The 12,329-nt window shown below is 38.7% G+C and overlaps 1 protein-coding gene across 4 annotated transcripts in view; it reads right to left on the bottom strand.

The window, feature by feature from the left end:
• The window catches only part of MRTFA (myocardin related transcription factor A), a 109,856-nt gene that overhangs the window by 18,005 nt on the left and 79,522 nt on the right, over nt 1–12,329 (bottom strand). For all 4 annotated transcript variants that reach the window (XM_078376136.1, XM_078376137.1, XM_020787831.3 and 1 more), the window contains one exon: nt 12,005–12,070. In XM_078376136.1, coding sequence (XP_078232262.1) covers nt 12,005–12,011 — 7 coding nt within the window. In that variant the 5' untranslated portion in view covers nt 12,012–12,070. The remainder of the gene's footprint in view (nt 1–12,004; nt 12,071–12,329) is intronic.

The following is a 12,329-nucleotide window of genomic DNA, read 5'->3' as shown; positions in this document are numbered from 1 at the left end:
GCCTTACGAAATTGTATGCTACTTCTAACAAACTAACTTTCCATTGGTATGAAGTGTTCTGGCGGGTGGATAGGCACCTGGAAAATGGACAATAGACAGCCCTCCCACAAGCAGTGTTCCTTTGCATCTTATTGTCCAAGCAGTAATATTGTATAAAGGTTGATGATTGAGATCCTTTGGCAGGCCTGCACAACTCCAGTAAAGAAACCCCATATAAGAATCCAGTTGAAGTGGCCATAGCAGTGGTGGAATTGTTCCTTGCGATGTCAAAAAGACAACTGATAATCCACTGCAATGATTTTAACAACCTATTTAGCAAATCTCTGAGCAGAAATGGCTTGTCCCTTCTTATGCCTACAGAATGCCTTGAAAATTTGTGGAGTTTGTCTAAACACAACTGCCCTTTTGCATGTAAAAAGCTAAAGCCTTCCAAACATCAAGTATGTGAAGAATCTTCTTCAACTGTGTCAAAGGACATGGAAAGAAACACTGGCAACATAATGCCCTGCACCTAGTGGACTCCGACACTATTATCAGCAGAAAAGAGATTTATCTGGTCAGAGTGTATCAGCCAGTCTGCATCACAAAATCCTTCAGACTCCTTTGATGATTGATTTCAGCTTTGACTAAGTTGGCATCTACTGTACCAGCTACTGAACCAATGTGCCAGCCTCCAACATTAGGGAATAGTGATTCTAAAGGAGAGGCATTCTCATAATCATCTGTGACATACAAAATATCATCGTTATCAGATATTTTTATGTCACCTGGTGATCCTCCATTTTCATTATAGCAATAACAATTTGGTGGTGGTCGCAGTAACCTGTCCTGTGATCTCTAGAGTGTTCTGCCAAGAACAGAAGAGTAAGCAATAATTGCTAGAAATGCAACACAAGAGCTGGTGGAGGAGTTTTAATCATTCTATGAGAGCAGATAGACTTCAGCAATGCAGCCTCTTGCTTGGCATTCCAGGCAATAAAAGGGAATGACAACAGACTAGTCTCTTATCTTTTAGTGTTACGCCAAATAGAAATACTTTAAAATTCTCATGTGAATTTCTTTGGAAAAACACTTTTGCATATAATTTCCCCCAATGCTGGCACTAAGACAAGGCAAACAATGTCACTGCTGACCTTTGAAAATGCTGAAAGGGAACCAGCCTCCCTCTATTTCCCCGCAACGTTATCCTGGAAAGACCCAAAATCTGAAAAATGATCACTGGTGCACTATGTATTAGCAGACCCCCCCCTCCAAACTAACCAGTGTACATTCTTCTTGGCAGGCTAAAAAGAACATGATAAATGACCCAGAACTGTCATGCAACTCTACCATAGCAGTTAGGAAGCCAAACTTTTTTTCCAACGTGGCCTTAAGATGTTGCCTCGGTGAAGGAAACCAAGTTGATGAACTGCACTAACCAATGCTCAGTAATTCTAAAAAGTTGCCTTTCCCCCCAACTTTCCTTTCTAAAGAAGTTTATGTCCTGAAGATTGTGAAAAAGAACGTCAAAACATGGAAGTTGCTGCTAATCGTTGCTAAATATCATCAACCAGGATCTAGGTATGATTTCAACGATCAAGATATGGACCCTTTATAGACCAACCTATCTTTATTCCAATAATATTGAAGAAATATTCACCTCTTCAGGACATAAACTGTATAAAGCACACAAGGGAGGATTAGGAAAGCTACCTCTCCAAACCTTGATGTTCTATATTTCAGCACTGCATTCCAACTTTTCTATATTATTTGCACATGCAGATATTTTATGACTTTTAAGATTCCCAATAGAAATTCATTAAGGCTTTAATAAGAAAATAAAATATAGCAGTGCAATGCCCCATTCTCTCTAGACTTGTTCCTAGAGATGTAAGTAAATACTAGTATTATAGATTGCAAGACAAGTAGAAAGCCTGGTGAATTGTGAAATATATATTTAAAATCTTATGAACAGATCTCCGAACATGTGGCCCAAAACAGTTTATAACATAAGCTCCACCTCCAAAAAAAAAATCACCTTGGATAGTTAATAGAATAAAGCAGATTATCATCCTGCTATCATGCTGTTAATGACATGGTATTTTGGAAGTCATTAACTCATATAGTCACCACACAACAGAAATGACTTGATGGCACATATTTTTGAAGTTTTTTCCCCTTTAATTACCAAACAGTATAGTGACAAGACAGGTAAAATGTTTAAGACAATGATAGGTTATAGGCACCAAAACTCTGCTAATATAGAATAAGACCAACCCAAAGCAAAAAACAATAATTTCATAGCTTAAACAAATGAGCTATAATCAAGTAAGATTATTTTGAAAATGAAAGGATGAGATTCACATTCACATTCAGAAGAATAGTAACAGCAGCAAAATTCAAGCAAGTGTAGTTGTACTTTTAGCAGCATATTAATTTAACTCACTGTTAAATAGAGCCATTTGACAACTTTGATTTATAAACAAAACTTAAACCAGGCCACTGTGGAGAAACTAAATCTTTTCTCCCTGCATTTTATTAAGGAGAATACTATTAAGATACCTAAAGCCATGAACCACTTTAGTATACAGAAGCTAAGTTGTCTATGTACAATTTTTCATCAAGAAACTGTTTCTTATAGTTCATAAAGCTTTTTCTTCTTAAAGGTCCAGGGTTGTGACTGCCAACTGCTATTCAGCAGATGGTACAGTAAGTGCGAACAAAAAGAATTTTGGAAAAAATATGTTTATTTTTTTTTAAAGTAACATATGTTTTTAAAATACGTAGATAGTATCCCAGATGAAGAAATACAAACATTTTTTCCCTGATAAAACTACTAACTGAAGATATTTCAGAGGCCAACAAGGTTTATTATAGAAAGACAGGCTATATGACATTCTGAACATATGTACTTTGTTGTTGTTATTTGCCATCAAGTCAGAACCAATTTATACCAACCCAAATACAGTGGACCCTCGACTTACGGAATTAATCTGTATTGGAACAGTGGCTGCAGGTCAAAAAGTCTGTAAGTTGAGGCTCCATTGACCTACAATGCATTGAAAACCGATTAATCCATAACCAGCCATTTTTGTTCCATTTTGGTTTTTTCCCTCCAGTCTGTAAGTCGATTCTCCGGCTGCAAGTCGAACCTAAATTTTGCAGCCAGAGAAGACTGTAACTCAAAAAGTCTGTAAGTGGAGCCGTCTGTAAGTCGAGGGTCCACTGTAGGGTTTTCAATGTAAGTGAGGTATTTAAGTAGTGGTTTTATCAGTTCCATTTCCTTAGTTAGTTTTCATGGCAGAGCAGGGGTTCAAACCGTGTTCTCCAGAGTCCTAGTCCATCACTACACCATACTGGGTGACAGCATATGTACTAGTAGCGGGCAATCACATACATTTGAAAATGACTGAGCTGGCAGAAGAGTTAACAATATAATGCAAGGTTCCCTCTAATGTGTGCTGTTGTGCAAGTGAACATGACTCCGCCCCCTCTGAGTAGCTTTCCACCTCCTTTGTGCACTCACAGCATGCATTTCCAGCCCTTTTGGTTCTGGTCACAAAGGAATCCCATGGGGATGGAGTCACATGCAGGGGTGGAGGCACACGCAAGAGGCATGGAGCCCTACCCAGCTGAAAATTAGAGGGAACGCTGATACCATGAAATTCAGGCAGGACAGATTTGATGTTATTGGCCTATGTAAGGAATTAACACAGTGTTTAGTGACGGCAAACTTAACTGGATTTGAAAAGAATTAATACAGATTTCTGGAAGTTCCGTTTATTAGAATTTATGACTATCCTGAACAATGAATGCAACTATATTTCTGATGTGTTCTGAAACCTCTGATTTGAAAAATGGGGTGAGGAAATATAAGTATGTACTGGAGGGCAGTTATTCACATACCAGTCTAACAATTCTAAAACATCATAATGTTCTGAGGTCCTTCCCCTCCTGGGTAACTATAGCCAGCAATGCAAAGCAGGGACAATGAACAATGTCTGAATATAAAAGTGCAGAGGGTATGAAATGCACAACTTAAATTCAAGATTTGATCTAGTTCAATAAACCTGATCTGCTGAAATAAGGGTACACTCCTCTATATGTTCACCAGAAATTAACTTATACTGAATTCACTGACACTGAATGCACAGCACTATGATGCTTTGTATCAAACCCCCATCTTTATGATCATATAAACACAAGCTTTCCATCAGGAACCGGGGAGGGAGGTGAAGAACTATGAGAAGTATTCAACACTCCACATGTATCATTATATTAGGGTATATAGAAAAGCTTTGTATTCTCCAAAATACAGCCAAAATATGTACGCCTGACCAAGTGCAACAACTATGTGGAACTAACAGTTTCACAACACATGAAACTTTAAAAGGGGAGAAACAAAGGATTGTGAGCTACAGCATGTGTGATTTGTGCATCACAACAGTAAGCAAGCCCCTCTGTTCAAGGAAACAACAGAGAACAGTAAAATCTATAGTAGGAAAATAACAGTAAAAAACACAACAGGTTCAGTCAGTAAAAAAATCTAAATAAAAAAGTATTAAGATCCTACTCTATAACAAAACAAAACAAAAAACAGGAATAAAGGTTATTTATTTATTAAATTTGTATACCCCCCCCCCAAATTAACTAAAAAGTGAAAAATTACAGCCAGTATTGAAAGTTCATCTGTATTAATATTTGGGGTTCCTAATCATGAATTCTCTCTAGAAGCAAAAATAATTAAAATGACTCTATGATACTTTGACCACATCAAGAGACGCCAAGAATAACTGGAAAAGTCAATGTTTGGAGATGTTGACAACAGCAGGAAAAAAGGAAGACCACAAGCAAGATGGCATGACTCAATAAAAGAGCCTGCAGCCTTGAGTTCACAGGGCTGTTAAAGACTTTCTGGAGATCAGTAATTCGGTAACCATATATTCGGAATAATTTGCCAGCATGTAACAACATTTGTGTTGCTGGAGCAGGTCTGAATTTGAAGACTGGTCTGGACTCTATAAAATGGATATATTCTATCCCCTTTTGGCTCTGCTGCTTTCTTACGGCTTATACATGTTTCTTATGAATCATCTTGGCTAAGGGCTATGGTTAAAAATCACTCCAGTGGGTTTATTACCCTCTAATTGGTACCTACGGACTTGGAGGGTGTTAAATGAATTGCTAAATAGAACACAGGTTACTGGATACAGACTACCAAGAATGAGCAGCATCGGAATCTTGCTCCTCTCAGTCACTAGGGATATTATGCCTTCCTTGTAAAAAATATTCAATTTAGGAAACCTAACCATTTCCTTAATGTAGGAAGGCTTCTGCTTTGGCTTGTCTGGCTGAATAGTTCAGTGACTTATAGGTGTCTGGCTGCAGGGCCAGAGGTTGGGAGTTTGATTCCTCGCTGTGCATTCTCTCTTCCAATTTAATAGATGGGAAATACAGTGAAACCCCAAAGAATATAAGATGCTGCCCTTGCCAGAGGATTGAACAGAGTTTTTTTAAATACTCCCATGGCAGGTTTTTAATCAAAGGGCTAGGAAAGACTTAATACTATTTAAAATAATATTACCCAGCCCCTCCTTGGCTGCTCTTCTAAGTATCTTATGATTACAGTATTTTGCTTCAAGACTCCAATAGGCCAGCCATTAAATAAGTGGCAAAGATGTTGAATCTGTCCATTCTCACTAGACCATGTAATTATGTTTGGTATTACATACATAGTGCTTAGCATTTTTATAGATTTGTATCATCAGCATATTAATATGTGATGATACGTATTAATACAGCGGTCGCCAACCTTTTAAACTCCACGGACTGGTTGGGGAAAGTGGGGCACTCCCCATGCCCCCCGAGGGCACTTGCTCGCATTTGCGAAGGGTGGGGCGCTTGCGCACTCACGTGCATGCGCAAAGGAGCTGTGCAGGGGGCAGGAGTGCATGGGGGGATCTGTCTCCACAGCCCAGTCCGGCCCAGGCCATGGGCCGTGGATCAGAGGTTGGGGACCCCCTGTTATTATACAGTATACAATATAATGGTCTGTTGATTGTAAATGAAGATAACTCACTGGCATGTATTAAGGAGAGTAAATAGCAATAAATAGGAGACACAAAGACTTTTAAGTAAATCCTTATAATTCCCTACAATGTCATAGTGCTTAGGTTTGGGGCAGCCATTCTCAAATCCCCTCAACTTAGCTGGCTGACAAAAATTAAGCCTGTACAAAGAATCCAAGCCAGGGACATCTCCACTATACCTCCCTCTTCACAGTACTTATCTTACAACAAAGAAAGAGATGGATGCCTATGTGCAGCACTAACCACAAGACCACAGGCTATTTTTTCACAATCAGTTTCTGTGGATTTCCTTCCTGACTGATGGTTTGGAAGCACTGACAACATCCAGCAACCAGCAGAATGCACAATGGAAGATCTAAGTTTCAGCGCTGACTATATTCAGCTGAATAGATGTCTCTTGTGGATTTAAATCAGAATTCATGCAAGCATACCCTGCTAAAGTAACATTTCTGTCTTGGAAGATAACTGCATTTTAAAGCACTGGTTCTTAACTTTAGGTTACTCAGGAGTTTTGGACTGCAACTCCCAGAAGTCTTCACCACCAACTGTGCTGGGCTGGGGTTTCTGGGAATTGCAGTTCAAAAACATCCAAGTAACAAAAGTTAAGAACCACTGTTTTAAAGTCAGAAGACCAGTAGTTTCATCCTTTGCCTTACATGTGGTGTACAACTGATGGAGATGAAATTAGAACTAACAACCTTATTATGCAATGCACTACTTATTGTGAATTCAGTTTGAAATACAGTGGTGCCTCGCATTACGACGTTAATTCGTTCCAGCAAAATCGCTGTAGAATGAAAACGTCGTAAAGTGAAATTAAAAAGCCCATAGAAATGCATTAAAACCCATTTAATGCGTTCCGATGGGCTGGAAACTCACCGTCCAGTGAAGATTCTCCATAGGGCGGCCATTTTCATTGCCTATGCAGCGAGGAATCCGTCCCAGAAAACAGCGGGGGGCCATTTTGTTTACCCGGCGGCCATTTTGAAACCGCCAATCAGCTGTCCGAAAATCATCGTTTTGCGAAGAGTCGGCTCCCAAAGCAGGGAACCGATCATCGCAAAGCGAAATTCCCTCATAGGAAACATCGTAAAGCGATCGCAAAAGCGATCGCAAAAAGTTCATCGTAATGTGGTTTCGTCGTTAAATGGAGCAATCATAAAGCGAGGCGCCACTGTATTTGTATAAAAACACAATGTATTTCATTCCTTCTCATGGAAGAAACAATGCTGCGTATTTCAGTCCAGGGACTATTTGAGAGTCTGTTCTTGCTGCTACATGCTGTCATGTCACTTTCAATTTATGACAATTCCATGAATTAGTGACCTCCAAAGTCCTGCCATTCACAGCCCTGCTCGAGTTTTAATACTCACAGTTGCGGCTTCTTTTACTGAGTTGATCAGAGGCTGTAGATGTGTCTTTTTCTGATTGACTGGGAAGTTTAATTATAAAGTTTAGAGAATCAAACACACACAAAGTGCAGGAAGCAGTATCTGAAGTTCTTAGTGAATATACCAAGAAAATGTTCTCATGGTATAGAATCTGAGTAACAGCTTTACTCAATATTTAAACCTCATGTGATGAGTAATGCCACATAACTTTTGTTTCATCTATGCATTATGTTTTTACTATTCAAAATAATTTGTTTTCTCTTTTATTTTATTTCATCTGCATCTCAGTTTTCTTGCAAGGAATTCAGTAGAAAATGAACTATTGTCCCCTGCAATTTTATCCTTATGTCCATGAGGAAGGCTGGACTGAGAAATGATGATCTTGCTGTCACCAGCTTTATGGCAGAATGGAGAATTGAAAGGTCTGTTTGCCATTACTTGACATTCTAAGCACTACACTAAACTTATGCAAACATCCACAACTTTACCAGCCAAAGAGAAATCTTTCTGGTGAAAGAAATCATGCATAGTACTATCTACCAACAGTGGTAGGCTTTGGGAGCAGTGTGCACTTTTTTCTTCTATCCAAACCAGAGTGCAAAAGAAAGACATGTAATTTTCCAAGAATTCAGCACTTCACAGAGGGGGTCAAGGAAAAAAAGCAGGTCTTCTCTCAGTTGTGCTATATTTTAGAACAGATAAAAGGATATGAGAGATGACTGCTATTCTAATAAGGCTTCAAGCAGCAGAATGTAAGGGAAAAAAATACAATCTTTTCCTGGAAAAACCTGAGACATTTTGCATGCAAAGCATATACACTGCTAGAGAACTACAACCTGGCCTGATGTCACACACTGACCTCTTTTCTAGAAATAGTGCTTTTAAATTAGTAAATTCTGATGGTGACAGACACAAGGCATTACGATATGTCAAACTATCTACTGCCCATGTTTATGTAAAGTACTTGCAGGTTTACAAGCTCCAAGTCTGACAAAGCTCATCACATTTTACAAGTTACTCAAGAAAAAAGAATATTTCACTATCAGCTTACCAAGAAAGTTAGCGAAGCCACATGAAGAGTTCTTAAATCCTCTGGTTTAACATGTAACAAAAGGACACAACTGGACTCCAAAGACTGCATTCTTCTAAGATAACATGGATTGTTTTCAATGGATATTTAATCAAGCTTAAGTGTACTTGGGGGAAAATATATAAAATCTGTTTTTAACCCAACTCTCAAAAGCAGATCTATTTTGGAACAAACTGCTCTGATCAGAAATCCGTTCTAGGAAGAATGCCCAACATGTAAAGACAGCACCACTTTAGCTCTTTGACTGCAATGCTTCTATGTATTTGGGAATATGGGTAGTTTCACCAAAAAAGCAATACATCTGGAATCGTCGTTGTTTAGTTGTTTAGTCGTGTCCGACTCTTCGTGACCCCATGGACCAGAGCACACCAGGCCTTCCTGTCTTCCACTGCCTCCCGGAGTTGTGTCAAATTCATGTTGGTTACTTCGATGACACTGTCCAACCATTTCATCCTCTGTCGTCCCCTTCTCCTCTTGCCTTCACAGTTTCCCAACATCAAGGCCTTTTCCAAAGTCTATTCCACATCTGGAATAGCTATCCTTAATCAACATCATCATGTATCATCAAGTCAACTCTGAGTTATGGTGACTCTTTTCAGAGTTTTCCTGGTAGAGAATACTCAGAAGTGGTTTACCATTCCTATCTTCTGGGGATTGTAAAGGTTGCCCAAGGCCACACAGGTAGGCTCTACTCACAGAACACACAGTGGAGAATCAAACTCCCAACCTCTGGCTCCCCAGCCAGATATCTAAACTACTGAGCTATACATCAGGAACTGTTTTTATTAAGCAAGGTTAATGCTCCAGTAACAAAGGCTTCGCTAACATGAAAGGAGGATACCGGACAAATAAGCAGAAACCAGAACCATATGGTTTTTGAAAATTTAAACACTACCAAATTAAACTACCTTACTAAAGGACTATCAGATCTCTAAATGCCAAACTATCTATGAAATCCAAATATAACACTAAACAAGGCAAGACATGAGACCACCATAAAAAGAATTTAATTCTTATTCTGTCATGTGGTAATTAAAGGTCCAACTTCTTTTTTTACTTTTGTTTATATAAAGAAATTACAAAATGGATGTCCAGTGTGATCAAGCTTGGCATGTATAAAAAAGCAAGATTAAGACATGTCTGAACATTTTTACATTTAAAGTGCACATTTAAGGAGAGAGAAAAAGATGTGCACTTTCATTATGAGAGCAGTCCACATTGTACACCAGGAACAACAAAGCTACTTTCCAGCTTTCAACAAAAACAAATGTATATTAGCACAGTACCAGCTTTCAGAACTAAAAGATTAGTTTGTATTTCAAAGTGACTGTTTTTAATTACAAGTTTGGCACTACCAAATTTAGAAGATGGTACCACTTGACTGAAAAAAAGTAACTGATTCTTTTGTACACATTTTCTATCATACATCACCACAGAATTAGTGGGACTAAACAGAAATGGATTGCCTCAGCCCATCCGCTCTCCTGCTCTGGTATGAGATAAACTGGTTTCAATATGTGATCTGCTGAGTGGGGCAAGTCAGATCTGGAGGGGCAGGGCAGTCCTCCATCTTAATGGTATTCTCTTTACTACCACCATCTCCAATTTAAGTAGTTTCCATTAATGCCCATGTTGGAAAATAAACTATTGTAGCAGAAGAGTAAAATTGGTCTTAAATCCTGTCTGATCCACTTATGATGTCACCAGGGCAACACAATGTGTGTACACAGGTGTGCCCTTCATATGCATATGCTACTTATCTTAAGTGTGGATACTGAGTTAATACCTGACAGCATTGCATGCTTGTAAAGGCTTGTAAAGGTAAAGGTAAAGGTTCCCCTTGACAATTTTTGTCCAGTCGTGTCCGACTCTAGGGGGCGGTGCTCATCCCGCTCTTCAAGCCATAGAGCCAGCGTTTGTCCGAAGACAATCTTTCCGTGGTCACATGGCCAGTGTGATTTAGACACGGAACGCTGTTTACCTTCCCACTGAGATGGTACCTATTTATCTACTCGCATTTGCATGCTTTCGAACCGCTAGGTTGGCGGGAGCTGGGACAAGCAACGGGCGCTCACTCCGTCGCGTGGATTCGATCTTACGACTGCTTGGTCTTCTGACCCTGCAGCGCAGGCTTCTGCGGTTTATAGCCGGGATGGGAAACCATGGCCCTGTACCACTTTAAACAATTCCTCCAAATGTTTTAGACTACAGCTCCCTTAAACATTTGCCATCATGCCATTCTACAAGCAGGCACACACTCTTTGATGCTACCACATTAACTGAAACCTACTTTTTTTCTGCACTCACTTACCAAAACAAACTGTGGTGTAACAATTTTGGGGGCTTATAAGAAACATTTCTTTTGATCCATCCAGTTTACTGTAGTTATATAAATAATATAAACCTGGTTTTTTTTTCTTTTTCAAAAATGTACCCATAAAAGGACATTTATTGCTATTGTGAAGAGAAATGAAATTATCCTTATGAAAATGTATTTATTTATTTATAGATTAATTGATTATCGTCTCTTTAAATCTATGAACAGTTTCACAGTTAAAAAATAAGGACTATGGGAATAAGGAAAATGAATTGACTCCAGTTATGCCATGCCATATATATATGCAACTAATGCTTATGATGTTTTATCTACTATTCATTTTATTTCAGCACATTATTTTAAAAAAATGCCTTGTTTCCTTCTAGACTAGAAGTGTAACAAGTTCTATGATTTACAGCTAACTGAAAAAAAAATCATTCTAAGCCATAAATGAAAAGTTTATTATTTGTGTTACAAACATGAAGGTATGGGAGCACTTGGCAAATGATTACTCAATTTCATAACAGGATTAACACCCTTTGTGAAAGCCATGGGGGAAGTGGAGAAAACATGATAATCTATCTGCTTGTCTCATGGAGCCCATATTATTGCTGCCAATGCATATGATGTTTTCAGTCGATTTCTGCCATATTTTTCCACATATGGAATGTGTTATATTCAAAGCTTTTCTTTTACCTACTTATGCTTGATTTATCATATATTTAATCCGCAACTAGCAAGCTGCTGTATATCTATCATCATAAAATAAAATAACTGCTGCCTACTAGTTTTGATGTGACTCCTCACTATAGCAAGTACAAAAAAACTCTGTTTTGTTACCCTGACATTCTTCCAGTCAAGGCTTTACTAAGCATGTGCGCAACCACACTTCTTGCTCATACATGACAGGCGCATACTCAAAAGATTACCATGCACCCAGTACTTCAAACATTTAAAACCATTATTTTTATGTCTATGCTAGAACATTAAACATGACTTTAATAGCACAGGATGGATTCTGAGAATATTGTCTAAATGAATCCTGCAAGAACAGACATTTCCAAGCTATTTCTACTTTCAATAAAGATACTTAGCATTCAAAGAGGAAGGAGATGTTTATTTTAAAAGTTATACTTACGAGGCATGATCCCTTGACTAACCAGCTCCTCACGTGTTCGGCGCTGCTGGAGCTTCAACTGTAGCACTGAAAGGAGGTAGACAGAGAAATAAGAGAGGAACAGGTTACTGTGACATGCCACAATGCAGAGTACATTTTCTGTTGATTTTATTTTCTTCTAGATCCAGAACATTTGCAAGATGGAGATAATTCCTCTCACCCCCATCTAACTCATAACTCTTGCAATTGCAGAAGTGGCCTCAGGCACCAAAGTTTCCGGATTCTGCTCAAGAGAGCAGGGAGAGGAAGTTACAAAGCATTTTAGTAGGTTGATAAAAATCCACAG

The sequence above is a fragment of the Pogona vitticeps genome, chromosome 5 (assembly GCF_051106095.1).
Source record: "Pogona vitticeps strain Pit_001003342236 chromosome 5, PviZW2.1, whole genome shotgun sequence".
Classification (NCBI taxonomy): domain Eukaryota; kingdom Metazoa; phylum Chordata; class Lepidosauria; order Squamata; family Agamidae; genus Pogona; species Pogona vitticeps.
The sequence above is the reverse complement of the archived record's forward strand: the minus strand, read 5'-3'. Positions and strand labels throughout refer to the sequence as shown.